This window comes from Aythya fuligula, chromosome 1, assembly GCF_009819795.1.
Source record: "Aythya fuligula isolate bAytFul2 chromosome 1, bAytFul2.pri, whole genome shotgun sequence".
In the NCBI taxonomy this organism is placed as follows: domain Eukaryota; kingdom Metazoa; phylum Chordata; class Aves; order Anseriformes; family Anatidae; genus Aythya; species Aythya fuligula.
Genome location: NC_045559.1, coordinates 88,008,279 through 88,033,186, shown reverse-complemented (window position 1 = coordinate 88,033,186; position 24,908 = coordinate 88,008,279). Strand labels below are relative to the sequence as shown.

The 24,908-nt window shown below is 44.1% G+C and overlaps 1 protein-coding gene across 1 annotated transcript in view; it reads left to right on the top strand.

The window, feature by feature from the left end:
- Positions 1-7,982: 7,982 nt before the first annotated feature.
- Positions 7,983-24,908, top strand: part of GRAMD1C (GRAM domain containing 1C) — a 48,932-nt gene continuing 32,006 nt past the window's right edge. Inside the window, exons 1-3 of the mRNA XM_032207548.1 lie at positions 7,983-8,045; positions 8,937-9,065; positions 24,713-24,797. Coding sequence (XP_032063439.1) covers positions 7,983-8,045; positions 8,937-9,065; positions 24,713-24,797 — 277 coding nt within the window. The remainder of the gene's footprint in view (positions 8,046-8,936; positions 9,066-24,712; positions 24,798-24,908) is intronic.

Genomic DNA, 24,908 nt, shown 5'->3' with positions numbered 1-24,908 from the left:
TAGATAATAAGATAATAAACCTTTTGATGTTTTGATTCATTGGGATTGGAATGTGTTTGGCCTATATAAAAAGGAAAGCTGCTTTGACAATCCCAGTTGATAAAGGCAAAGCAAGTTATCTCCATCCTTAATATGCCTGGTGTCTATTTGTGAGGCTAAGAAAACAGCATGGCAGTTTTAATGCTACTTTGATTTGAATGTGGCTGAAATTAAGCAGAACCAATATAATATGATCCTCGTGTTTTATCGTGGGATTACTTACGTCATCCAGAGTTAAGGAATGAATATGCAGATTAGTGTGTTGGAGAGAAATGATGTCCAAAAAAAGGGAGAAAGTATCTTGACACCTACCACTCATAGGGGTTCAACTGAACAAAGCCTTGTCTGGCAGTTTCATTCTTGGCACTCACTGGTTCCAGTGACAAAATTATTTCTTCCCTTTTTGGTTGTAAAAGTCTCTTGTTGTAATAACACCTGTGTGATTGTTTCTCGGGGCAAGCCAATTGAAATTACCTAGCCTAACAAAAAGAATGAGAAATGCTACCTAGCAATTACACTCCATGACACCAGCCCATAGCTGCTAGAGGCCAAGCAGACTAACTTCCTAACTTCCCTCCTTCTGCAAGTGTGTAGACCAGCTTTGGTGGAGGAAGAGGGAGAAAAGAATATAATAAATAACACCAAATATTACCCAGAGCCCTCCTGATCCTCAGCTTTGTGCCATCTCCTGTCACCACCTTCCCATCTGGAAGCGTAACCTCACAGTAATAGATACCGTGGTCACCGGTCGTCACATTGAGGATCACCAGGGAGGCATCCCCCTGGGACAAGTCTCCACTCAGGAAAATCCTAGAGTTATTTGGCAAGATGGTCACGTTGTTTTCCAGCAGGTCCATCTGCCCCTTTTCGTCTTCTTTGTACCACTTCACCGTCAGGTCAGCCAGGGAAGGACGTTGTGGACTGCTGAAGTGGCAATTTAAGACCACAGTTTCCCCCTCTTTGGCTTTTTCCTTGGCTGGTGTTTGAGTCACTAAAAGGTGCCATGGCTCAGGCGTTGTCAACAGTGGAGGCTGTGCTGCCCTGTGAGATACAGCTGCTCTCTCTGTGCTTGGATTTCCACCACTAACACCAACATCTGTACCAGAAAAGAGAGAGAGAAGAGGAAGGTTGAGGGCAAAATAATGAAAAATAAACTTTTTGACTCTTTCTGACCTGTAACCACAGCACAGAACAGCTCCTGGAATTAGGATTTGAGGGATTTTTTTCCTGGTTCCCGCTTAGGTTATGTTCATGTGTGCAGATAGGTTCTCTGCCACATTCAGACACATTTCCTTCTGAAACTCTAACCTCTATCTTCCCACTCCAAAAAGTCTCAGGGTCTCAACCATTTTCAAGGCACAGCAAAAAGTGCATGTCCCCTTGCACACAGGCAGCTCTGCTCTGACAAGTACAGCGAACATGAGAGCATCTGAATAGAACTGCCTGCATCCCGAAACATAATGTGGTGGCTTCTTAGAGGGTTTGGCATGCAATTCCAGTTTCAGGGTAGGAAATCTTGGGATCCTGAGAAGAAATCTCCATTGCCACAGACTGAACACCCAGAAGATATTATGTGCAAACAGGAGGATGGCATCTTAGCTTGCTGCAGGTATTGATACTGAGAATACTGATGTGAGTGTTTCTCTAGTGTGGTGACACGCTCTACTCAAGAGAGACAGATTTTCTAGCACAGGAGTTCCTAAAGATGATGCCTAATCTATCTGAGGAGCAGATCTGATGTTCAAAGAGGCTGAAATTGAGGAGTTAGCAGGCTCTTGGTGAATGTAAAAATAAAGTTCATGCTCTATATCCAGGGATATAAAAGCTTAATGCCAGAGGGAAAAGGAAAGGGAGAAGAGAGGACCTGGTGAGCCAAGGGAAGCTGGTGGTGAGAGGCACTGACTGCAGGATGTTCTGTATCTGTTTTACAAGCAGAGCAGGTAAGCACAAAGATGGGACTTGATTTTCTGTTTGCCTAGCAGAAAGTTAGTTAAGTCATCCTGCCTGGGCAGCCCCCTTTCTGGAACTGTTTTCAACAAGTTAGAGTTCCTGTGGGTTTCAACACGTAGATTTCAACATACGCGTTTGATAACTTGAGTTGTTGTGAAAACACTCAGCATATGAAATAGCCAGCTCCATTTTGACAACCAACATCCTGAAACACAGAGAAGATGCACCTGAAGACACTGTCACACTACCTTATTTTTAATTAAGAGGACTCCTGTCACTGGGTGACATTTATCCTCTGTGAAGGGATCCCATTATCCCGCTGCTCTCTGTTAGGAACATACAGACAATATGCCTGGACCAGAAATTTAAAGCTGCCTTCCCTCACGCAACTGCTAATCATAGCAGCAAGCAGCCTGGAGCTAGGAGTAATGCAGTGTATCTCATTTCTGGAAACAAGCCTGGGCTGAGAAGATGAGAGGAATAGTTGCTGTCTCAAATCCCCCGCTGGAACAAAAAGAGGGGGAAACAAACTCTTAAAAATAACCCAACAGCTACCTCCAAGCAAGAGTTCAAACCAATCTTTGCAAAAACTTTCTTCCACTGTTTTATTTTCTTCAAGTAAAAAAAATGGTCTCCCTTCTTACAAGCCGGTGCCCTCTCAAGGGCTGCGGATCATTCAGGGAAGGTTTTGATCTCCTATTGTCTTCAGCCTTTCACCGCAGCTCGCAGGGTGTGAGCTGCTATTGTCTGGGCCAGCTGAAGCTTCCCAGTGACAATAGTGTCCCTCTGTGCATCAGGGACAAATGTCTCGTGGCAATGGAAAACCAACCCGCTCGCTTGATGATGGGTTTGGGAGTTACTTGAATGCTCCTCCAGGCAAGCTTGTGTACGAAATCACAGTTGTATTCATAAGCTATTATTATTTATGACTTGTATGGCAGCAGCACTGACAGTTTCTGTCAGAAAGCCGGGCCTTGTTTTTCTAGGTGTCTCACAAAAGGATGAAGCACAGAGTTTACAGTTTAAGTGCCAGACAAGAGATAACACATGGATGCACAAATACACAGAAAACAAAAGCTGGCTATGAAACTGGGCAACCACACAGCATGCATCGTGTCTACTGTCCCCAAATGGCTCACAAGTGGTGCCCACAGAAGGTGATATGTAGCGTGACCAAAACCCAGAAAATAAATCACTAAATAGATGAATAAATAAATAAATTAAAATCCAGAACATCATGTGCATCCTCCGCAAGATGGTAACAGCTTCCACCGCCCTTTTGTCAGGAATGAATTTCCAGTTCCAGGCTGTGAAGTTGGTCAAAACAGGAAGATGAGGGAGGAAAGAGAAGAGCTGGTTAGCTTGTGACTTTCCCCCCGCCCCTGCGACAGGATGAAACAGAAGCAAGTCACTGCATGCAGCGGACAGAGGTTTGTGCGAGCAAGCTGTGTCTGCCAGCAGTCCAACAACACAAGGAAGAAGGCCTGGGAAGCAGGACACACGGAGATTTTCCAGAGTTTTATTCCTGTTTTCTTGTTTCCTTCCCTGTTCTGTTAATAACCCCGTTTCAGCTCCTGCGTGGAGACACTGACAGGCAACAGGTACTTTTCAATCAGACGAGAAGCAGCTTTAAAAAGCTCTACATCACCAAATTTCTGAGTGGTTGGAAGGAAAAAAAAAAAAAAAAAGTTCACAAGGAGTCTCCTATTTTTATACACCTCGTGAAAACCTTGTGAAAAGTCAAGTTTAATCTTGAAGTACAAGTAATCTTGAAGTTTTAATCTTGAAGTGCAAATACTTTGACAAATGTGTGATAACGCTGAAGGTAGCTTGGCATATTTTGGTTCTGTGCGTATTCGGATGTGATGCATTTGATTGTTTGTTAGAGCAGTTTTGCCTCAAATATTCTTTCAAAATCTCTGTCCATCAATCATCTTTGCTGGATGCTGCTGCTTTAGCAAGAGCAGTGTGTGCCGCTGCTACCTTCTTGTCAAGGAAAGGCAACAGAATTTCTTCACTGCTAGAGGTATTCCTGCCTTACCACACATGCTCCCTGCAACACAATCGTAATTTGTATTCCTTTTAGTGAAGAAAAAGGCATCATTTTTACACAGTCACTTAGTGGCACAGAGATCATAACAGAGCAGGGACAATGTGCTTTGATGTTGCCTCCTGTTCATCACGAGTTTCATTTGCGCTGCCTATCAGGAAATAACTGGCCTTGTCATCTGCGTTACCCCACATCTTTGATTCACTAGACCTAGCTTACAGCTAATTAGGAAAATCAAAATGCAAGAGGAGTAGGCTGTGTTGTTTAGTCCCGGCTCTGTTTGGGGTTCTCACTGAGAAGGTCACAGCACAGCCTCTATTTTTCTTTCTTTCTTCCTTCCTTTTTTTTTTTTTTTTCCTTTTTGGTAAGGTTGCAAAACTGGAACCTGCTAGCTCACTGGTATTTAAATACACAATGCCCTTATCATACTGGCATTTGGCAGCGTACCAATGCCAAATGCTCTGTTGACTCTGCTTCAAAGCTCTTTTTATGTCAATCGCTTCATTAGGAGAGTGATGTGCGGCTCCCCCTTCAGTGGGTTGTAGGGCTCAGTCCCCCCTGGAGAGGAATGCGAGGCTTTTTGGTGAAAGCTCTTAGGCTAGACAGAGCACAGAGACAGACAGCGTGGATGATCTTGTCTTGACCTGGAGAAATTATTAGATGATCTAATAGGTCACTGTCACATAAAGTCACTCGTTCGTGGCCGTTTTTCAGCCACGAGGGGAGAAAGCTCTCTGGGGCTCCCTGTAATGTGACAACGTGCTCCACGTTTCCCAGTACCCGCAGGGCACCTGCTAACCCGTCAGCCTACCCTTTGCTCCATCTGCAGGTTGGTCCTTTCCCATGTAAGGCCATCTCGTTGGCTGTGCCTGAGAAATACACGAGGCAGGCGAGAGGACAAAAGGAAAGAATAAAATGTGCCAGCATAAAAACCCTTCCTACTTCTGGGACCTCAGATTTCCCTGTTGATCCCCGGAGTTCACCACAGCAGCCCTGCAAGCTTCATTTGCCAGTGGCCAACAGCATCGGGAAACCAGAGCGGAGGCTGGAGGTCAGTGCCAAATGTGCCTTCTCTTGCTGTGCCTCCTTTCCTTTGTTCGAGCTCAATAAAGGGAGCAGAGGTTGAGGACTCAATTTCCAACCCACCTAAAAATCCTCACATGCTGGAACGACCATCTTTCAGGTGGTTTTCTTGGCTTTCAGGCTCAACTTCACACCCAGCTGGTGCTGTGAGAGTGCTTTGCAAGCTCTACCCTGCTCCCAGTTGGCCTGTGATTAAGTGATCAATGACTGCTCATCGCTTATCTCAATTTATATGACTTTTGCCCTGGGTTAAGTTTGGCTTTTACAGATGGATGTGAGTAACTACCCTGTGTGGATAACTGCTTGCTAATACATCAGAGAACTAAAATAGAAATGAAGGTCCTAGCAAGGATGATACACAGCCCTTCTTCTTGAAAAAAGCCAGGCAAACTCACGCTTTCTGGAAAGATAAATTCCACCCTGGGGATCAAGTCCAAACACGTATTGCTATTAACTAAAAAGGAGCATATGTATAAAGAAAAAAAGTGTTTTGATGCAGTGTACAATGCTGGATATAGTTTTCCTGCATCCTGGGGAAACCCTCAGGAGAGAATTTTTTTTTGAAAAAAAAAAAAAAAAAGACATAAAGAAAAAAAGAAGGAAAAAAAAAAAAAGAAGAAGAGAACCTCCCAAGCCAAATTCTATGAATAAACGATATTTCTTCTCGTTAAGGAAGGTGTTGTAGTACTCACCCACCAGTAAGAAGAAGAGAAATGAAGACACTGCAGATACATAGAGCTTCCCAACGTGCTGCCTCATAGCTGCTGAAGTGTGTGGTCTCACCCTCACCAGTAGCACAAGCAAAAAAAGTAGTGCGGGTGGTACGGGCGAGACAAAATACGTGTGCATTGTTGCAACAGGACCTCACATTCTGCCTGGTGAATGTCACACTAAAGTTATCACCTGCTGCCTGGATGACAGCCACATCTGAAGTCACAACAATGACTTCCCGGGGGCTGTTCTCATCTATCCCATGGAAGATGCCAAAAGTGCTCTGAGAGCAGAGGGAAGATAATTTATTATTATTATTATTATTATTTTTGTTTTGTTTTGTTTTGGCCTTGTATAAACCTGAACTTTGGGCTGAGCACAGAATATCCAGGTGTTCAAAAGGAGACCTCTCTTCTGCTGAACCCCTTCCTAGTGGAGGTGAGACAAGAAAGCAAACTTGATTCCTAGCATCCTAGGGAAGTTACAGGACTTTATTATATATGTGGCTGTACACACACTGCGCGTATAGGTAAAATATATTCTTCAAAGTACGGATCCTTAGCTGCAGCCGTACAGAGCACGTGCCAGCCCAGCTAGCTGGCTGATGCCTCTCCTAGTGCACCTGTCCAGCAGCCTGCTGGCCTTATCTAAGGACTTTGCTTATCTTTAGGACTCTTCAGATAACGGAATTTTGCTTGATTATCCAGTAGAGACTCAATTCCACACCTGTTAAAACATATGTGCTGCACACTTCTAAGGGAAGCATCAGTATTTCTGCTTTTCTTGGTATTTAGAAGCAAAAAGGACCACCCCCCCGCCCACCACCCAAAACAAAGAGAAAACCCTATACACCATGAGGACAACTGTCCTGATGTTACAGCTTTTGTGAATACCCTGACAAAGTCTTTGATTTGCGTCTTTGCAGGTGGGAGGACTGCAATAACTGTTTTAAGAAATTCCACATTTGACTCGCAAAAGCCTGCTGACCGAACGATGTCAAGAGGAACAATATCTAGCTTTGATGTGGTGACGCCTGTATCAGTGAAAGCAGGGTTATGGCTGAGGAAGCTAGAAGGCAAGTATTCAAATGGGTTGGGATTGTGGGAAGACCTGACCTGGGATTATCAGGAAGGAATTACTCTGAAGAAAATATTTATTAAGTAGGGAGCTGGGACCAAGCACAGGACAACATGGTACTTTGGTGGAAAGCTGAAAGGTAGGTCATGAGGCTCTTCTCAAGGGAGTAATGCCAAAGTGCTAGAAAGCAAAGAAAATAACTATGGAAGGAACAAGTCAGGGAAATCAAAAGCAACCAAGAATTTGAGGAGTGAATAACCAGCGAAGTCAGAGGCAGCTGGCACATTGAGAGGAGTCGGGACTGAGACAGTGGCTGTGGCTGGGTGGCAGCGGAGTCAGTGTGGGAAGATGGGGCTGGATCAAAGGCATTCCAAACACTATCTGATGTAAACCCAAGTATCTGATGCATTTCTAAGAAAAAAAATTGTGTTGTGATGAGCATGAACGGCATGTGCAGTGTGTCCGTTTCATCCTGTAGCAGTACCTGTGCTGTGAAACGCGGCGTGCTCAAGAACAGCTGTCGGGCAGCCGGCTTCAAACCAAGGGAATACAGAAGAAGGTTTTCAGTGTTTTAGTGCAGTGTTTTTGTTTTTTTAACGTCGCTGGCAGCCACCAGCTGAACGTGAAGCTTCCCCCCCCTCGGCTAACCCCACAGGGCTGTGGGGTTTCGCTCTCCCCCCTCTAGGGGTCCCTGTGGAGCGGCGCTGGGCAGGCTGTGCCCAGCCCCACCGCCTCCCGCTGTGAGGGAGGGAGGGAAGAAAGGAGGGGGAGGTGGCTCTGTCATCACTTTTTCCTTCCCAAACTTTCCACCAACTCCTCGCCGTCCTCAGCGAGCTCTCCCAAAGCCTCACAGGGGCTCCCCCCGCGTGTATAGGGTGAGGGGGGGGCGGAGGCTCGCCAAACCCCCTCCGCCCAGCCCGGCTCCCTCTCGGGGCTGCCCGGCAGCCCCCAGCCGTGGGCGGGCGGCCCCTCTCCCTTCTCTCCTCTCCTCCTCTCCCCGGCCCGGCCTCCTCATGAGCCGCTGGCCCTCGGCAAGCGCCTCCCGCCTTCGGCTCCGCGCCTGCCCCTTTAAATGGCGGCCGCGGCCCCGCTGAGGCGCTTGGCGGGCGCCGCGCCGCCCTCGCCCCCCTCCATGGTAAGCGCCGCCGCTGCCGCCGGGCTCTGCGCGCTCCCCGCCGGTGAGCTCCGTGCCCCGGCCCCGGGAGGGGGGAAAAGGGGAAAAAAAAGGAAAAAGGGGGGGGTCCCGGACGTCTTCGCCGCCGGTTCGGAAAGTTTTGGGGGGCAGCGAGTGGGGCAGGGCCCGCCGGGGATGGGGGGAGCCGTGGCGGTGCCGCCCCGGCTGCGGGTCCTGCTGGGCGAGAAGCCGGGTTTGGGATCTTCTGGGTGGGCTGGGGGCTGGTAGGGTGCTGGCCCGGCTTGATGTGCGATTTGGGACAAGTGTCCCCCTGTGCTGTGGCTCCCTTGCCCCTCCTGAAGCTCAACCGAGCTCCCAAGCGAATAGCGGTGTCGAGGGAAAGTGCTCCAGAAGCGTGCTTATTTTCCTAACGAGGAATGCAAGCAGAGCTGCTGGCCTCTGTAGTGTTGTGTCTTGTACAAATAAACCTTGTGGTGTAAATAATAGGTATAAAATATATATATTTGTATCGTGATAAAGTACGTTGCGTCTCTGGGAAGTGCAGACTCGCTTTCTGAAAGGTCCCTGGGTGCCCAGAGGTGTCCTGCAAGTGGTACACAGGTGTCTCCTGTTCAGGTTAGCCCAGCTCTAAACATCTGTGTGGCTTCAGTGCCCAGGTGGAGGTGTTGCTGTGGAAATAATGTACTCTGATAATGAGGTAGGTAAAAATTAAATAGAGCATATGCTATAAAAAAAATCGATGAAAACGCTGCCAGTGGGAAGCGTTTGCATGCCGCTCACCTGGGTAAACCTAGCACATCAAGTTTCATTTAATACACGGTTCTTAAATGGCTTAACCATCTTATTTCAGCGCCTTTCTCAAGTGACATAACCTCCCTTCCCTGTTCGCAGGAAGTTCATGAGGTGGATCATGGTCTTATCAACCAGCTGCTTGCGGACTCCGAGGAGGCTCTTGGTTCGTGCTCAGAGAAGATGCAGGTTCCTGCCCAGTACAGTTGGAGTGCTGACTGGAGCTTTTGGGTAACGTGTCTTTTCTTCCAATTTGTTTATCTGTCTCCATCTGTATGTGTGTATGTGGACTAGCTTTATATCCACTCTTCTCAGGTTGCTTTGCTGTCATGAATTAGTAAAGCGCTCTCCACCCATGTAGTGAGGTAGGTAGTTTATCATTATCGGCTTACTAAAGTGTAAGCTGAGACTGAGAGGGGATGAAATTGTTTACCTGATGTCACGTATCAAGTTAGTGACAGGACTTCTGGCTTCCGTGCCCAGGCCTGTCTCCCAGTTCCTTGCATGGTTCACTGACCCGTCCAATGTCTCTTTATGCCTCTAGAACGTCACTGATGCTCTTTAACAATAAGGGCTGAGTTTGATTCTTAATCTTGGATAAGATGTGCTTTCCTGGCTTCTTTTTTTTTTTTTTTTTTTTTTTTTTTTTTTTTTTGGTCAGGTGAGCATATATGTTTTCCACAAAGGTATGCTTTCTGAGTTCTGTATGGAGAATGGTATTTGTGACTAGGAAGGGCAGAAGGAGTGTGCACGTGTTCATTCTGCTCTTCCCTAGGGTGTTGCCTCACCAAAAATGGAGAGTGTAAAAAAAATAAACACTTTTTTAACACTCTTAATTTTTGGATCTGTATTTTTTTTCATTACCTTGACAAGGTAAGCTTATGAGTGTGGGCTTAGTGTGTGTGTTGCTGTTAGTTTAGTGGATGGGTTACCCTGTTAGGAAGGTGGCACGCTTGGGTGCCCAGCAACAGGTGGGGAAACACCTGATCTCGTGAAAGACTTGGATTCCTCAGAGCTCTGACGGTGTGACTCAGGATCTGCATCAGGTGGCCCCAGTAAATTGGCGTGCCTTAGCTTGTGCTTCCATAGGAACATCATCTGGATGGCCGTGTCCTTGTCCTGATGAGGTCACCAGAGTGTTCATTGTGCTAAGCAGCTGAAAGATGAAGTAACTCACAAAGGCCACAGGGAATTGGTGGCAGAGCTGTGAGCAGGACTGTAGGATCCGATTTCCCAGCTTCTTGTTTGAATCATGTTAGACTTATAAATCTAATTTGTGTGTCTGTCTGAGCTCAAGGGACATTCTCGTGGTCAGAACATTGACTTAACATCTCAGGTGAAGTTCCCTTGTTCCTCAGGAGCATTTCCCTTGAAATGCATGTATACTCTTAAACTGAACAACAGCCATCTGGAGCCAATACAAATGGGAAAGGCTGAATCCAAGTAGGTCTGAGAATTACACTGCTAGAGTGCTTAGATCATTCAGTGTTTTCTTCATTGTGCCTACAACAATGAAGATGATATAGGGCATCTTGCCTGTGCCCAGCTGTACCTCTGTACTTGAGTTGGTAGCAAATAATGTTGTGTAGGCACTGTACCTGTCAGCTGAGCTCTCATTACATAATAAATTAGATTGTTTATGTACCGCTGAGAGTTAGTTTGCACAATCGTTAGCACAGTTGGTATTTTATGTGGGAAAGAAACCTGTTGAGATCTCAGGGTCAGTTTGTTGGACTTGGTATGAATTTGCTAAACTTGACAGTCTGAAATAGTGAAGTATGAAGTTCATAACTGTACTACTGGCTGTGCATTTTTAGCTTGGAGACGCATGCCTAAGGTTAGAAGTTTCTCTGAGCAGGGCCTCGGGCAGTGTGTGTATAGTATACTGCATGTCCTCACAGCAGCATTTTTTGCCTGTCCATAACTTCTGTGGGTACTGGGATTCTTCTGTGCTGTGACAGCTCCTAAACAAGTGTGAAGCATCCTCTAGTACTTAGCGGTTGCCTTCTGCATATGGTTTATACTCAAAGACTTCAGTATTTGTTTGAAGTTTGTGTTTATCTGGCTCGGCAAATATGACCTTGTTCTTAAGAGAATTGTGTAAATACTTGCCTCTTTTAAGACACTGCTGTGGCTTTGAAGTTCCAGCTATGCGGCTTATGGTGCTGATTAGTTTAAAAAAAAAAAACAACTTCTTTGGGTCTGTTTGTAGGAGGCTGTGCTACTCCTTTTCTCAGCCTCGGGAGGACTGAACTTAGAAGCAGCAAGAAGCTGAATGTTGCAAATTCAAGGCAAAGAAAAAAAAAAGGTGCTTGCATCTTCTAATTAAAACGTTATGTCATTGGCATCTTTCCCTGCTCTTCTAGACAGAAAATGTGTTTTAATAACTTTCATGGCTGATGATCAGCTGCTAAGGATATAAACAAATCATTAGAACTCCCTGAATACTGAGTCACAGTCGATGTGTAGGTGATAACACGGAAGGCAGCTTGTTGCAGTGCATAAAGCATGTGTCATGAGCACTTGACCAAGGATGATCTTAGTGTCCCGTGGCAGGTGTGGATTTGTTAACGCTCATTCCTACTTTTAAGTTGGTAAAACTCAGGAGCTCTTACAACAGCAAGAGCAGCCTGCGGGAGCACCTGGATATCAGCTTTGTTGCCTGGCTTATTTGCTTTGAGAGCCTGTAAGTGTCTGACTTTTGTTCGCTCCAAGGATTCATTTTTTTTCTGAGTATGTCCTGTTGCTTCTCTGATGATGGAAACCAAAGGCAGAGGTTAAAGTCTGACTGGTTTGTCTTCAATTTTTCATGGATTTGAGTGGGAGTAGGCAGTTGTGCCATGCCTCTGAAAGTCATGCTAAGTATCACTAATGCTCTATAGGTGCTATGAGCAAATGCAATTAACAGCAGACTCAGATTGGGAGCCTCTGGGTTATAATCTCTTTCCTGACTATGGTGAGTGGGGAGAAGGAAGAGTAGCAGCAGAAGAAAGAAGAGAAAAATGTCATCCTATGCTTGACTTTTTTTTTTTCCATCTCTAAAGCAAGAATACTGTGGACAGCTTTATTGGAAAATTGTGAGGATTAATTTTCTATACTAGTGTAAGCAATTCTTAAATTATAGCAGTACAAACTGTTGTTATGAGACTTATGCTTCTTTGAGGATGTTTTCATTAATACCCTTTAAAGTGTTGTTTTGGGGATATTTTTGAGGTGGTGTGTTTTGTTTTGTTTTTTTTTTTTGAAGACTGTTCCCTGGAGGTGGACAAAGCCAGACTTTGTCCTCATGGAGGAAGAAAAATACTCTTCTTGTAAACTTGACCACCTTGCTGGAACCTGTAAGGCTTGCACCTACTTTTGATTGTATGGTTCTGATTTTGGCATCTGCAAATAGAAATGATGAAAATCAAAGATGCTTTGGAAATTAAGTTACATCTGAAAGCTTTATCTCAAGATTCTGATTTCTACTCTTTTTACATTCTTCACACTGAAATATAATTAAATTTATTATCTTTGGAAGAAGAAACCTGTGAAAATCTCGACTGTTCTCCTGTTGTAATGAATAAAAGGATAAAGGTGAATGAGGAAGCTAGTGAAAAGGATCCTTACATCGAAAGTGAGGATATTTTGTCTGGGAACTGTTGTCTATTAGCAAACAGCCAGAGTTCATAGATGTCTGTAATAAGAAGAATGCCAGTGGAAAAGAGGAATAAAAAAGTAAGTCCTTATCTCGTCATGAAACGGTAGGTGGAAAGAGCTGTTGAAATCAAATGGGCATCTCAGAAAGCTGTTTTTATCTGAGAGAGTTGTTTAAGAGTTTGGAAATGGAGGTGCCGAGGAGGTCTTGGAAGAGAAATAATGAAAGATGCTTTATAGAAGAAAACTTGAATGCAATGTAATGTCAGTTTCAAGGAGTATGGCAACAGAAGCAAACAAATAATACAGGGAAAAGTAAAATCTGAGGCCTTTTATTTTTCGTAATACCAGAACCTGTGAGGTTACACAAGACTTGGAAAAGGGTTTTGAAATTTGAAAGACATGGGTATGGATTATGAGAGAGAGCTAATCTGTGGGAGAGTGTAGGTATGTATGCCAAGACTGTGATGAACATATGGCTCAAAGCCACACAGGAGGGATGCAGATCTATCCATCACAATTCAGGTGGTAACTTTTTGTGGCACAGGTATAAGCTGACGTGCTCTGGGGCTTAAGACTGCTAAGGGCTCCATGAAATATTTCATGCATCTGTAGTTGTTTGAATGCTCCTTTCTGTGAATACTCAGGTTTGCTCCAGGGATGGATTATTGGGCAACTTGCATCACTGGCTATATTTTGACAGAACAATATTTAAGGCCTTTGGTCAGCTGCTTCATCTCCAGTATTGTGCACTTGGTATGTTACTTGTTCCAAAGAAAGCTTTCTTCTCATCTCTTACCTCCAAATACTTGGCTTCTGAGGGAGAAACATCACGGCTTGTGACGTCAGGAGGATTTCCAGCTGCCTCCTTGTTTGCTGGTATGAAGCAGCCGGCTAAGGAGGAGAAGAATTAGCTGCAGGTCTCCAAAGAGAATAAAATTCCTCAGCAAGCTCTTGCTGTACTTCCAGCTCTGGTATGTCATTTGTTGACCTATCTGGAATCTCCAGAATAGGTGCTCTTTGGCCCTGTGTATACAGATGCAGCATTTTGAGAGGGTGAGGAAAAGGCCAATTGTATCTCTGGCTACGCCTTGAACACAGTTTATTTGGTTAGTGACTGTTTTTGTTAGTTTTTCCCTCTCCCCTCACTTGTTTTCGCTCTGGGAATCCCTTGTTGTTGTTGATACAGCTCCAAACTGAGCACTGGAGGAGATCTGACTGCTCAGAACAGGCTGGAACTTGAAGGCAGCAGCTAGTGCCCTGTGCAAATATGCTTTCCCCAGCTGCAGTGACTTGAAGCTGTATCTAACATGCATTATTACACACCTCTAAAGAATTAGCCCAGAACCTGATAGCTAACAGATCAGGAGGAAAATGCTTCAGATCCGTGTGGTTTATTTATTTGGACGCTGCAAACAGAAACAGTGGATGTGCAATATAACTTTGAAACTCAGTGCAGTTAGTGTTGGTTGAGTGAAATCTCCTTTTCAAAATCTGAAATCTCCTGTGGATGGTTGGGTGATGTGGGACACATGCTTCTCTCTTCAAAAACATGAGAACGGTACAGACGAGTATATGATTTTCTGTTAGTGCTTACTCTGAAAGTCGTCTTCTGTCTCATTTCAAGTAACAGATGGTTCTGCTCTAATTAAGTTATGTAAAGATTCCTTAGTGATATCAGCAGCATTTTAGAAGCTGCTTGGAATAAGTGGGCTTCTTGGGTAGTGCTTTTTGTTGTTGTTGTTGAAATTGATTGTGGAGTCAGTAAAGCCTACAAGTGAGGTGTTCTTTCATGAGTTTTAGGTTTGGTGATGTGTTCAGTTTATGTATTTGTTACTGCAGCCCACCCCAAAGGAAATGACAGAGTTATTCAGGACTGCAGCTTGCTCATAGCAGAAAACAGGAGAAGCTGAGAAGTTTTCTTCCTACCCAGCAGGACTCGATATACCAATGCTTGCAGAGTGAGTGGAGGTCTGGGATCATGAACTGTGGTGTGTATGCAGCTCTGCTTAGCTCACGCTGATAGAAATGCCCCCCAGTAGCTGACCCCTTGCATACAATTTTTATGTAAAGGTGAAGAAAAATTTCACATTTTCTTTCTTGGTTCCAATGGTTCAGTCGAGTCTGGGAGCAGATTTAATGTAGGAATGACTAAGAGTAAAATCTGCATTTGGTTTCTAAGGTAGAAAAGGAAGAGCTCAAATTAGATATTTCATAAGATGTACTTTTGGGGCAAATCTTTGGCAAGTGCTATTTTCCATGTAACTTCAGATGCAGTAGGGCTACTTACAAGCTTTTTCCCCTACTTGTTAAAAGGATTGAACAAGTCTAAAGAAAAGCAGGTTTTTTTGTTTTTTGTTTCTTTTTTTCAGTATGTTGTCTTCAGTGAAAGATCAGGTGAAGGAACAGATGCTATTAACAAGTAACATTGGCTAATTGTTTCACACATGTTGTAGGAAGAAATATGAGTCAGATGAAACTGTTGTTCAGAAAGTCTGTATTTATCCAAAAAGAAGTCATCCTGACTGAGCTTTTAATTGTGACTGCATCATATCAGTTAGCATGCTGATGTCTATTGGAACCTGACAATGTGGTTACAGGGCTTGAAGTTAACTGGGGAGCAGAGAAATTGTCTGAGCTAGAGGTTAACTCTGTGCAGGGAGGGTGACGAGCTCTCTTCCATCACACTGATGTGAAATTACATGATGTTAAAATAGTAACTCCAGAGTTCATCCAAACACACTTGGTTTGTTTGTATTAAGTCTGATTTAGAACTTGGTCTTTTAGATCTTATCTTTTTTAAGATCTTTGTACATTAGATAAGATTTGTGTTGAGAAGGAGGAAGAAAGGATGACTTGGATCTTCTGATCATAGCCTTGAAATGAGGAAAGTGTGTACAGGCTTGCAAATGTTCCCTAAAATGAGAAGGAGCTGGGCACCCTAAGACCCTTGTCAATTTGACATTTATTGGTGTCTTGGGAAGCTGGTATGAAACATGGTCTCTGGTAGAGGCACTGTGGGCATAACTTTACTACCTGGTGTGAGGAAGTTATTGCCAGCTATGGATGGTTTTGAGGATGTTGAGTAAGTCTGAGGCTGGACCATTTTGCCACCTAAAAGGTATTTCCACTGTGAAAGTGACCGAATCTCTTGAATGTTTTTGCTTAACCTTCTTGTTTAAAATCAAAGTGTTTCTTTCGCCTGACCTCAGAGGTACTTTGTAGCAGTTATGTAAGTAATTATAGCTGAAACTGAAATCGTCAGCCTTGTTGCAGAGTGGTTCAGGCTTCCATACTCAGGTGTGCTTAGCCAGTTGAAGATGACTTTATCTTATAAACAGGAAATCCCCTGAACCACTTTATACTCGTGCCACTTCTGAGGCTGGAACCACACCGGTGGTACCCAGGCTTTGGTGGTGCCTTTCTGAGATCACTTGGGGTCTTCCTGCTGTCCTTCTGGTAGAAGGAAATCGTCAACAATTTTTTTTTCCCTATGGATTTGCCTCTCGATATCTTGTGGCTCCTTTTAGCACGCCGAGATTCCCCGTGGTGTATCTCAGCTCTGTCTCAGGAAGGCAGGAGAGTTGCCTCGTTTTTCTGGTGAAACCAGTTGGTGTTATTTACCCGTGCTGCTGATCTTGGCAGAAGAACTGTGGGGCATCTGAAGTGCCACCACCCAATGCTTAATAGCAGTGAGCAGCTGTGGCTGTAAATATGGCCTCATTGTGCTCAATTGCCTCTCTCCTTGAGGTATTCAGATTTAGATCTGATTATATGAGTGACTAAAGTGCTTTGAAATCCATTTTTCTCTCTCTTTTTTTTTTTCCCTTCTCTCAGCTTCCTCAGCAGGGCTGTATGTAGTAGGAGAGGGATTTCTCTTCCCTGTGAGTCACTAGCTGCATCTTCAGCCAAGTGCCCAAGGGGATCTGCTCGCTCCCAGCCCAGCCTCCTACACCTCCAAGTGGATGTAGCACAGTCACCTGCCTCCTCTCCTGTGGCTTTGAAACCTCACGTGTGTTGTGGCAGCTTTTTGGCCAGCGTTGCAGCTGGGGATGCACAGGTGATGCTGTGCCCATGCACGCTTCAACGCTGGGAGATGCTCGTAAGCAGCCTCGTTGTGCTCCCACAACGTCCCCAAACCCAAATCGTAGTCACTCACAGAAATGCAGCAGACAGGTCCCAGGTGAGACAGGTGGGAAGGCACAGACAGCACAAAGAAAACAGAGTAGTTGTGTGCCTACTACTCCCCTCTGAGGGTGGACAGAGGTCTGGCAGGCACACAGAGCCCTGCATCCTCTGTGCCTGTGAAGGATGGAGCTCTGGGCAGTGCTGTGCTTATTTTGGCTGCTTGGCTCTGCATGAAGCATGCCCCAGTCCCCAAACTTCTGGAGCTCAGCCTGAGGAAGTGTCTCAGCATGGGCTGTAGCTTTCAGCGATGCAGAGAGGAGGAGCAGTGGGGACCAAGTGCTCCTTTCTGAGCTGGTGTTTCCCTGGTGACAGTAGTTTCCTCTGCTGTCCCCTCTGGGACTTCTGTGAACTTCGAGTGACCTGTGCTGCTTGGTTTGGCCTGCCTCCCCCACTCTGTTTAGGTTATGGTCATTTTAGGCTGGAGCTCCTCCCCGGTCCCCGTACTTCTTATTTAACTACTTCTTGCGGGATCTGTGTGCTAGTTCTGCAAGACCAGAGTGTTTCTGCCTGTTTTCCGTGCTGGCAAGCGAGCAGAGGCTGGCAGAAAGCTAGCTAGTGCTGCTGGATGGCGTCCAGCGCTGGCTCTGAATGAGTGGGTGAGGAGAGGGGAGCTGCAGAGACTGCCGGAGTGCTGGCCAGGGACTTGCGTGGACTGGAACAGACTGCAGCCAGCTAGAGGAGGAGGAGGAGGTATGTGTAGGCTACGTGCATCTTCTGTCTTTACGTTAGCTTCATGCCTCAGCCGGTTTTATTTCTGAGATTGAGCATATGCTTTGCTCCTCGCTGTGCATGTCAGACTTCGTTTTTTCTGCATCCAAATCAGAGTCGTTATGAAAGTAAGTCAGCTTAGGAAAGTGCATCGCTGTTTAGAAGTGGTTAGGACACTCACTCGCAAGGAGAAAACAGTAAACACTGCAAAGCGATTGCTTCAGAATAAGCAGGGGATATATTCAATCCAAACTTCTTTTTTCCAGAAAAGCTTATAATGCTCTTTCTGATAAGAGGCTTTCTTATCACTGATAAGAACGCGTCTTCAGCTGCAACGCATTTCCAGAGGGCTCAGTTTGTGTGTGCCTGAAGTGTGTTTCCTTTTGTGTTTGCAAGATGCATTATTCATTAGGTGCTGTTCCCTCTGGATAGAGGACACACGAAAACTGTATCCTGAGCTGTCATTTAGTAACGTGCATAGTTAAATTGCACCTCTGAGTGGACTGTAGAGCCTCATGAGGTTAAATACAGACCTCGTTGGAATAGCTTCAGCTGAGTCCTGTGCCACTGAAATGTAGTGGCTTGGGAAATGGAGCTGATTCTGGTGGGAGTCCTGAGGGAGAAACTTTGGAGGGGTCTTCACATGTTCTGAACTGAAATGTTTTATTTTTAAGTTCTTCCTACTCTTCCCTATTTTTGTCTAATGAAAGTTGTTGCACAGCCAGCTGAAGTTCTGTGAAGGACTTTGGAACTGCGAAGACCACTCCCAACTTTCATCTTCTGAGCACCAAGTCTTTCGAGTTCCCTTTCTGCTTGGGTGGGAAGCCAAATTTCAATATTTTCTCCACAGAAATAGTGTTCATGCCTTGTTCCTAATGGTATAACCCAGTTTTAGCAGCAGAGCTCCCAGTACTTCACACAGTGCTCATTTTTCTTGTCTGTTAGGATTGTACTTGTGACAACTTTGGTTGCGGACTGGAGGCTGTTTTCCAGGCTGTGCTGCAACGTGACTTGATGTTTATACTTGTGTAGGCACCGCTCAAGCATGAGACCTTCTTCTGTCCTGTCCTCGGAGGGAGAAGGTGGCTGGTGAAGTGCAGCAGATGATCGGGCCTTTGTGAGCAGGATTTGAGGCCAGCCGTGCTCATGTGGCACCACGTGGTAAACGCTTGTGGTACAGCCTTCCTGATCAGTAGCCGAACAGAGCTGCTTTCCTGAAACACAAGGGTTTGATCCTCTTCTGTGGACACCCTTTGTCCTTGTCAGGTCAACAGGGGCTGATGAGGATGAGGGTCTGCAGTGGAGCTGGTGAGGGCTGGACGGCTGTTGAGGTGGTGCAAGTGGGAAAGGGGATGAACACATGAAGGCTTGGGAGTATGTGACACCTGCTTTTGATTACTTGACCCACCAGTCTTTAGTCCCTTAAATACCTAATTTAGCCAGTTTCATGAACCTGGGTTTTTCAAATACTTTTTAAGAGTGCGTCCAATATTTCAGAAGCTCTCCATAAAGAAGTATGTGAGAGGTTTCTTGCTACGTGGATTTTTGGAAGCTGCTTGTATTAGATGGAGGAAATTAATGGTATGTCTTATTTTTTTTTTTTTTTTTATTGTGCCTGTCCTTGCATCTGTAGGAACTACTTAATACTCCCCCTCATTTTAGGGGGACTACGTACAGTCTTCAGCCTTGCTTGTGCTATCTTATGGATTTAAAAATAATAATTAAAAAAAAAAACTAGAAAATACAGTAACTTGAGTATTTGCTCATGGTCTCTTCTAATATAATATCCCTTGACATTTTACATGCTGTATTTCCAACAGAAGAGAGGCCCACTTACCCTAAAATTCTTACTGGATGCTGCTCTGCCTGTCCACAGATGCCCCTGAAGGACAAAACTGCCAGTGGTTTGTTCTCTGCTCGGTCACTAAGAAATGTTAAAATCTCTTTCTCCTTCAGCCTGCGCAAATAAGAGCGGGGCTGGGCTGCAGGAGGGGACGTAATGACCCCAGTGTGCAGCCCTGTGCCTGCCAGTGGCCCACTGGAAGAGTGCCCTGTGCTTAGGAGCCTCCCCTCTCCGGAGAAGTTAAGGGTGGTTGAAGAAGAGCATAAAATGAATGTAAGTAAAATGGTCCTGGCTCCTTAAACTCTTCCCCTTTCCCACTGCGGCTATGAGCTGGCTTCCATTTACTTAGGGGAATAAAAATTTACTCTAGGAGAGCAGGTTCCTGCGGATTATGGTGGCTAAACTGACCCTAGCAACGATTGCTTGCTTTCTCTCTCCTTTTATTTGCAATGAATCATATGACCTATTAATTAAATACAACTGTGTGGACAAGGAGGTGAGATCAAATAGCTCTTTATTTAAAACAAAAAAAAAAAAGTGGAAACTCTGCTGCACAGCCAGCCCTGAAGTGCACGGTGTGCCGTACACACCGCAGTAAGTCACCTGGAGCGAGGAGGTGTCTTGTGACTCCTTCTTTCCCTGTGGAAGTTTCATGTTTTTATGCTTTGAGAGAAAGGAAAGAACAGTAAGATACTGCTCGTAAAGCTTAAGAGTAGCCAATAATTGGAGTTCTAACCCAAAATTTCTCTGATTTTTCTTTTCTTTTTCACTAACCCTTTTTTTTTAAAAAATAAATAAATAAATAAATAAAAAACCACTGAAGGGGTGGATCCATTCTGTTTCCTCATGAGAGGGTTAACTTAACACAGAACAAGTCTGACGTATTTAAAACATGGTCTCACACTTGTTTTCAGAAGAAATAGGAAACTGTGTCCCAGTGTCTTGATAAGATAAGGGAGACTGATAGTCACATGAATGTGAGCTTTTACTGTGTTTCTCTGCCCAAAAGCAAATGGGAGTCCTGAATTTGTGTGTGTTTGCAGTGATTCCTGCAATGTTATGTCTATCTCTGGAGCTCACAGCTGAAGAACCACACTGCAAATACATGTAGGAGGGGATTCAGAAGAGGAGGGGATTCACAATAAGTCTGCGACAAGTCTTGCTAATAGACACGAGAAACTTAATGCCTTCTAAAAGAAGATAGAGGGTAACCTGCTCACAATCTGGAGATAGTTCACAAGGTGAAAATCACATTAATCAACAGACAGATAGAAATACCCATAGCTAGGATAGATTTTCCATCAGTGGTGACTCTGAAATCAGGAAGATAAAATGTGTATCTCTGTATGTATTTTATTTTCCAAGGGGGATCTTGGTCATCACAGCTCTGGTTTTAAAGCAGGACGTAAGTCACAACATTGAGCATTATGGGTTAGATTGGATGGTTCTAGTGGAAGCTTCTGGGCTGAAGAAATGACTGCGGAGGGATTTGTGTTTTGCTGATGAAAAGGCTTGTCAGAGTGGACATGCTGTACAGGTAGCATCAGCAGAGGGGCTACCCACACTGTGCTGTGGGATTTGTTCTTATATTTATAGGTAAGTTGGCCTGTATCTACTTTGGAGTAAGAGAAGTCTTCAATTTGCTTGCCCCATACTGCTAAATGACTTGTTCAGGGCTGTTAAGGCTCTCTCATAGCCTAACGAGGGTTTAGACTCCCTGAAAGTGTGGTGGTGCCTTGTTTTCTATATTTCTGCCTGTACAAATAAGTCTCAAGAATACTTTTGTTCTAAGTTAGTCCTTTTGTATAAAATCAGACTCCCCTCTGACTGTGTTGTTCTTCTGGAGACTTTTTTCTTTTGATGCTAAGCAGGTTTGAATAAGGGAAAACAATCCATTCTTCATTAGAAATGCAACAATTTTCCCAAGGGTAATTAACATTTATTTTAATGTGCTAGGGTAGGATTAAAAAGTAATTTGTTTTCAACCGTGCCTAGAAACTTAATTGGAAACTACAGGTCAAGTTCCTCTGTGTCTGAGGAACAGCACATCAGGAGGTCTTTATTTAGAGGGGTGGATGGCATGGATCTCCTTACTTGTGAACTGAGGAGCAAGAGCAGTAGTCCACGTTGTGATATTTAAGTAAAGCTTTTAAATATGTGAGGAAAAAGCCAGGCAGCTTGTTCATAGGCTTGTTGGAATCTGGGACCCCAAGCACGTAGTCATGACTGCTACCAAGACTGTGAAGCTCAGTGGGAGACTTGTGCGGATCTCTTAAAATCAGGTGAACTCCAAGTTTTATTACTCTGAGAGAGGTCATCTTACCTCTGCTCTCTGCTGTTTGTATTTATTTCTGCATGTCAAAAAATACAGAATGCAAATTGTCGTGTAGCACGTGGGTTTGTCTCAAATCAAGGACAATGCACTAACAAAGCAAATGCAAAATTAGGAACTGCCATTAGCAAACTAAAAATGTGCACACAAATCTACGGGGGCTGATTGACTATTTGCATGCTTGCTTATATATGCAATTGAATAATTTCTTAACAATTAGCCTTTTTGCTGTACCCTTGGGAGAAGGTGTAGCTTAATTTTCCTCCACAGTTTGCTAAGTAGCTCAAATTCTTTGCAGTGTCCACGCTTTGAAGGTGTGGATGTGAAGGGAACCTTCACAGGCTTTAACAGGCTTTCAGCATAGAAATAACTCAGGTTAGTCCTATTTAAGTTAACGTTATTTCTGGAAAATTGACGTTATATGGATGAACTCAGTCAATTTCTAAACAAGGTACAACAGTGTCCTGATTCAGTGTCTTCAAGTTGTTTCTGATTCCTACGTAGCTGTCTTTAAAAACTTCCTGGACAACGCTGAAGAGGTTTTTCTGCTTCTGTTGCTTTGTAGATGTCTGTGTTTTGTGGCCTCAGATAAAGAACGTTAATACGTTGTCACTGGACTTAATGGTTCGCCTAGTGCTTAAATATAGCATGCCCATAAATGCCTAAGATGATCCCGAGGCAACGTGTTTGCCCGATGACTTATAAGTAGACTTGGAAATAACGCATGTGTTTAAAAACTGCTGTTTTCATCTCCTAAGCTCCTTAGTGCAGCCTGTCTCGTGATTTCTTCTTTTAATAGCTGATGGTAAGTTTTGGAACCTGGAGGTGGCAACCTGCCCAAATCCTGCCAGGCATTGGACGCTATAATGGTGATGGGAGAGATGCTGAATTCATAGAAATGGAAATGTCTCCTCTCCTTCGTTTGAAGGAAATTGATGTTGCCAGTAGTATTAAAATTGTCTCTGTTGTTTCCAGAGTCCATTGACTGATGTCTTAATCACCAAGCCCCATACTGAGTGCATAATAATTACGGATCTAAGTAAGCTCATTTTCATACAAAATAAGGAAAAGATAAGGTTAAAAAGCTTCAGTGTGCTCATTTTTCTTCTGATTAGATAAGGATTCAAAGCAGGCTCTTCATAAACGTCCTAAGAGCCCCATAGAAATCTACAATTAATAAGAGCATTTCTTATTGCCTATTTGCCAATCATGTGACAAAGAACACTTAAATGCCAGCAAGGGATTCTCAGACAAGCTATAGCAGGTTTTATGCTCTAGAGAATTATATTTTTCTTTCCTATATAAAACTCAAGATATCTTGAGTTTTTATTCTTGGAGCTGTTGAACTGGCTGATGTGGGCATTAGTGTTAAAGTGTCTGTGATTCTGTAATGCTCCTGTTCTCTCCTCTTGATTCATTTTGTGTTATAACCCCAGAAATGCTCAGTTTCTGTTCAGCTAAATATGTGTCTCTTGTACACAGTGTGTTTCAAGAAGTACTTTCTCTTAAAAGCATGACTGAAGTACAGCTGTGGAAGCTCAGAGGACACGTCTAACATTGCCCTGCTGGTTGCACCTAAATCTTACTCTTCTTTCCCTCCCTCAATGCCTTTTACACTCCAGTGCATAGTATTAGTGGACAGACACCGAGGCTTTCTGCTATTGGAGGTGACAGAAGGTAATGTTTAGGAACTTGTCATCTTTTTAAAGCTGAGCAGAGTCAGACTTTGCCCTCACTGTGTTGTGTTCACTTATTCAACACCTGGCCTTGAAGTTGCACTTTCATATTCTTGTTGTATTCTCAAATGTAGGTAGCAGAGAGATCATCATAAGACACTTGTGGGGACATTTTTGAACCACGTGACACAGGAATGTCTCCTGTGGGAAATAGCAAAATGTGAAAATGGTGATGAGGTGGTGGCACTCCTGGGACTAGTTTATTAAAGTTCTTTTGGAAACAACCACAGACGTGCTGAAATGGTACTGACCAGCTGATGTGCTGCAAGAGTGTGCTAAAACAGGGTGGTTTTCAGTAAACGTGCTGCAAGGTCTTACGGTTAAAAGGGGTTCTTCTGCCTCTTTCCTTCTTCCCCCCACCTTGAAAGTAAATAGCCACTGGTCTCATGCTAGAAATGGGTTTAAGATGTGTGTCCAGTTTTGGAAGGATTCAAGTCCTCAAGGACATATAGCAGCTATATGCTGTTCAGTTTTTTAGAAGGGTGTTCAAGAAAAAACAAACACTACCACCAACAAAACCCCAAAAAACCTAGGCTGTAAAAGAAGCTTATTATGGTATACCTGGTTTTGGTACCACCTGAAAGTGGCTTATTCCTGTTTTAGCTGTAATTTGGCTCCGTCAGTCATTGTCTTGTACAGTATTTTCTTTAAGGTTTTTTTTTTTTTTTTTTTCCCCAGCTTTTAGACTACAGGAAGGCCCCTAAACTAAGTGGCCAAAAGCTGTTGTGAAAAAAAAAAAAAAGAGACCTTGTTACTACTGCAAAATTACCACCAAGATTGGTCTTCTCTCCTCTGAGTTTACCATCTGATTTTAATCTTAAATGAGTCCTAGGTTGTGATCCCCTTAAACGTGGGGTGAACCTTCAAACAGATCAGGAGATCAAGAGGTGATGCTGCTATTTGTGTTTGCAGGAGGAAACTTTTGGCCTTTATTCCTGCAGGCCTAATTATAGTAACTGGCAAAAATCCCTTCCGTAGTAACATTTTCCCCCAGTGGCACTCCAATTAGAAATCGGTGTTCTCAGTGGTGGTTTCTTGTCCAGCTGGTGGCCTGTGTGAGGACCCGATCTCTTTCACCTCCTGTGCTGTGGCTTTGCTGCCTCTTTGAGTCTGTGCTGGAAGAGATTGAGCTCTGCGAAGGGTTGTGACGTGCGTGTGAATGAAGCAGATTGCTGTCATGCAGTTGTAATGCTTCATAAGTAGCATCTGGCCCGATAAAGGGAACAGTTTGGGCCCTTCTATCCTAAATGCTGGGAGCACACTCTTGCATAAGAGCATAATGTTACAGTGGCAATCCCATTTAGATACCACCTATTCTTTATTCCTCATTTGATGTCCATTTGTTCTTCAAGATAAAGTTACAGGTCTAGCATGAAGGCAGTTGATGGTTGAAAATAAATCTGTTTGCTTAACCTTTTACCGCTCTTTGTTGCAGCTCTCAAGTTCCACGTACAAATATAGGAGCGAGGAATTCAAGAGGCAGTTTTCTCATCTGCCAGATTCAGAGAGACTCATAGTAGGTAAGACATAATCACACCAAAACTGCTTCTCTTATGACTGACAATTCCAGACTGCAGCAGTGCTGAGGCTTTTCTTTTTTTAAGTAGCATATTCTAACTGTAGCTAAGAAC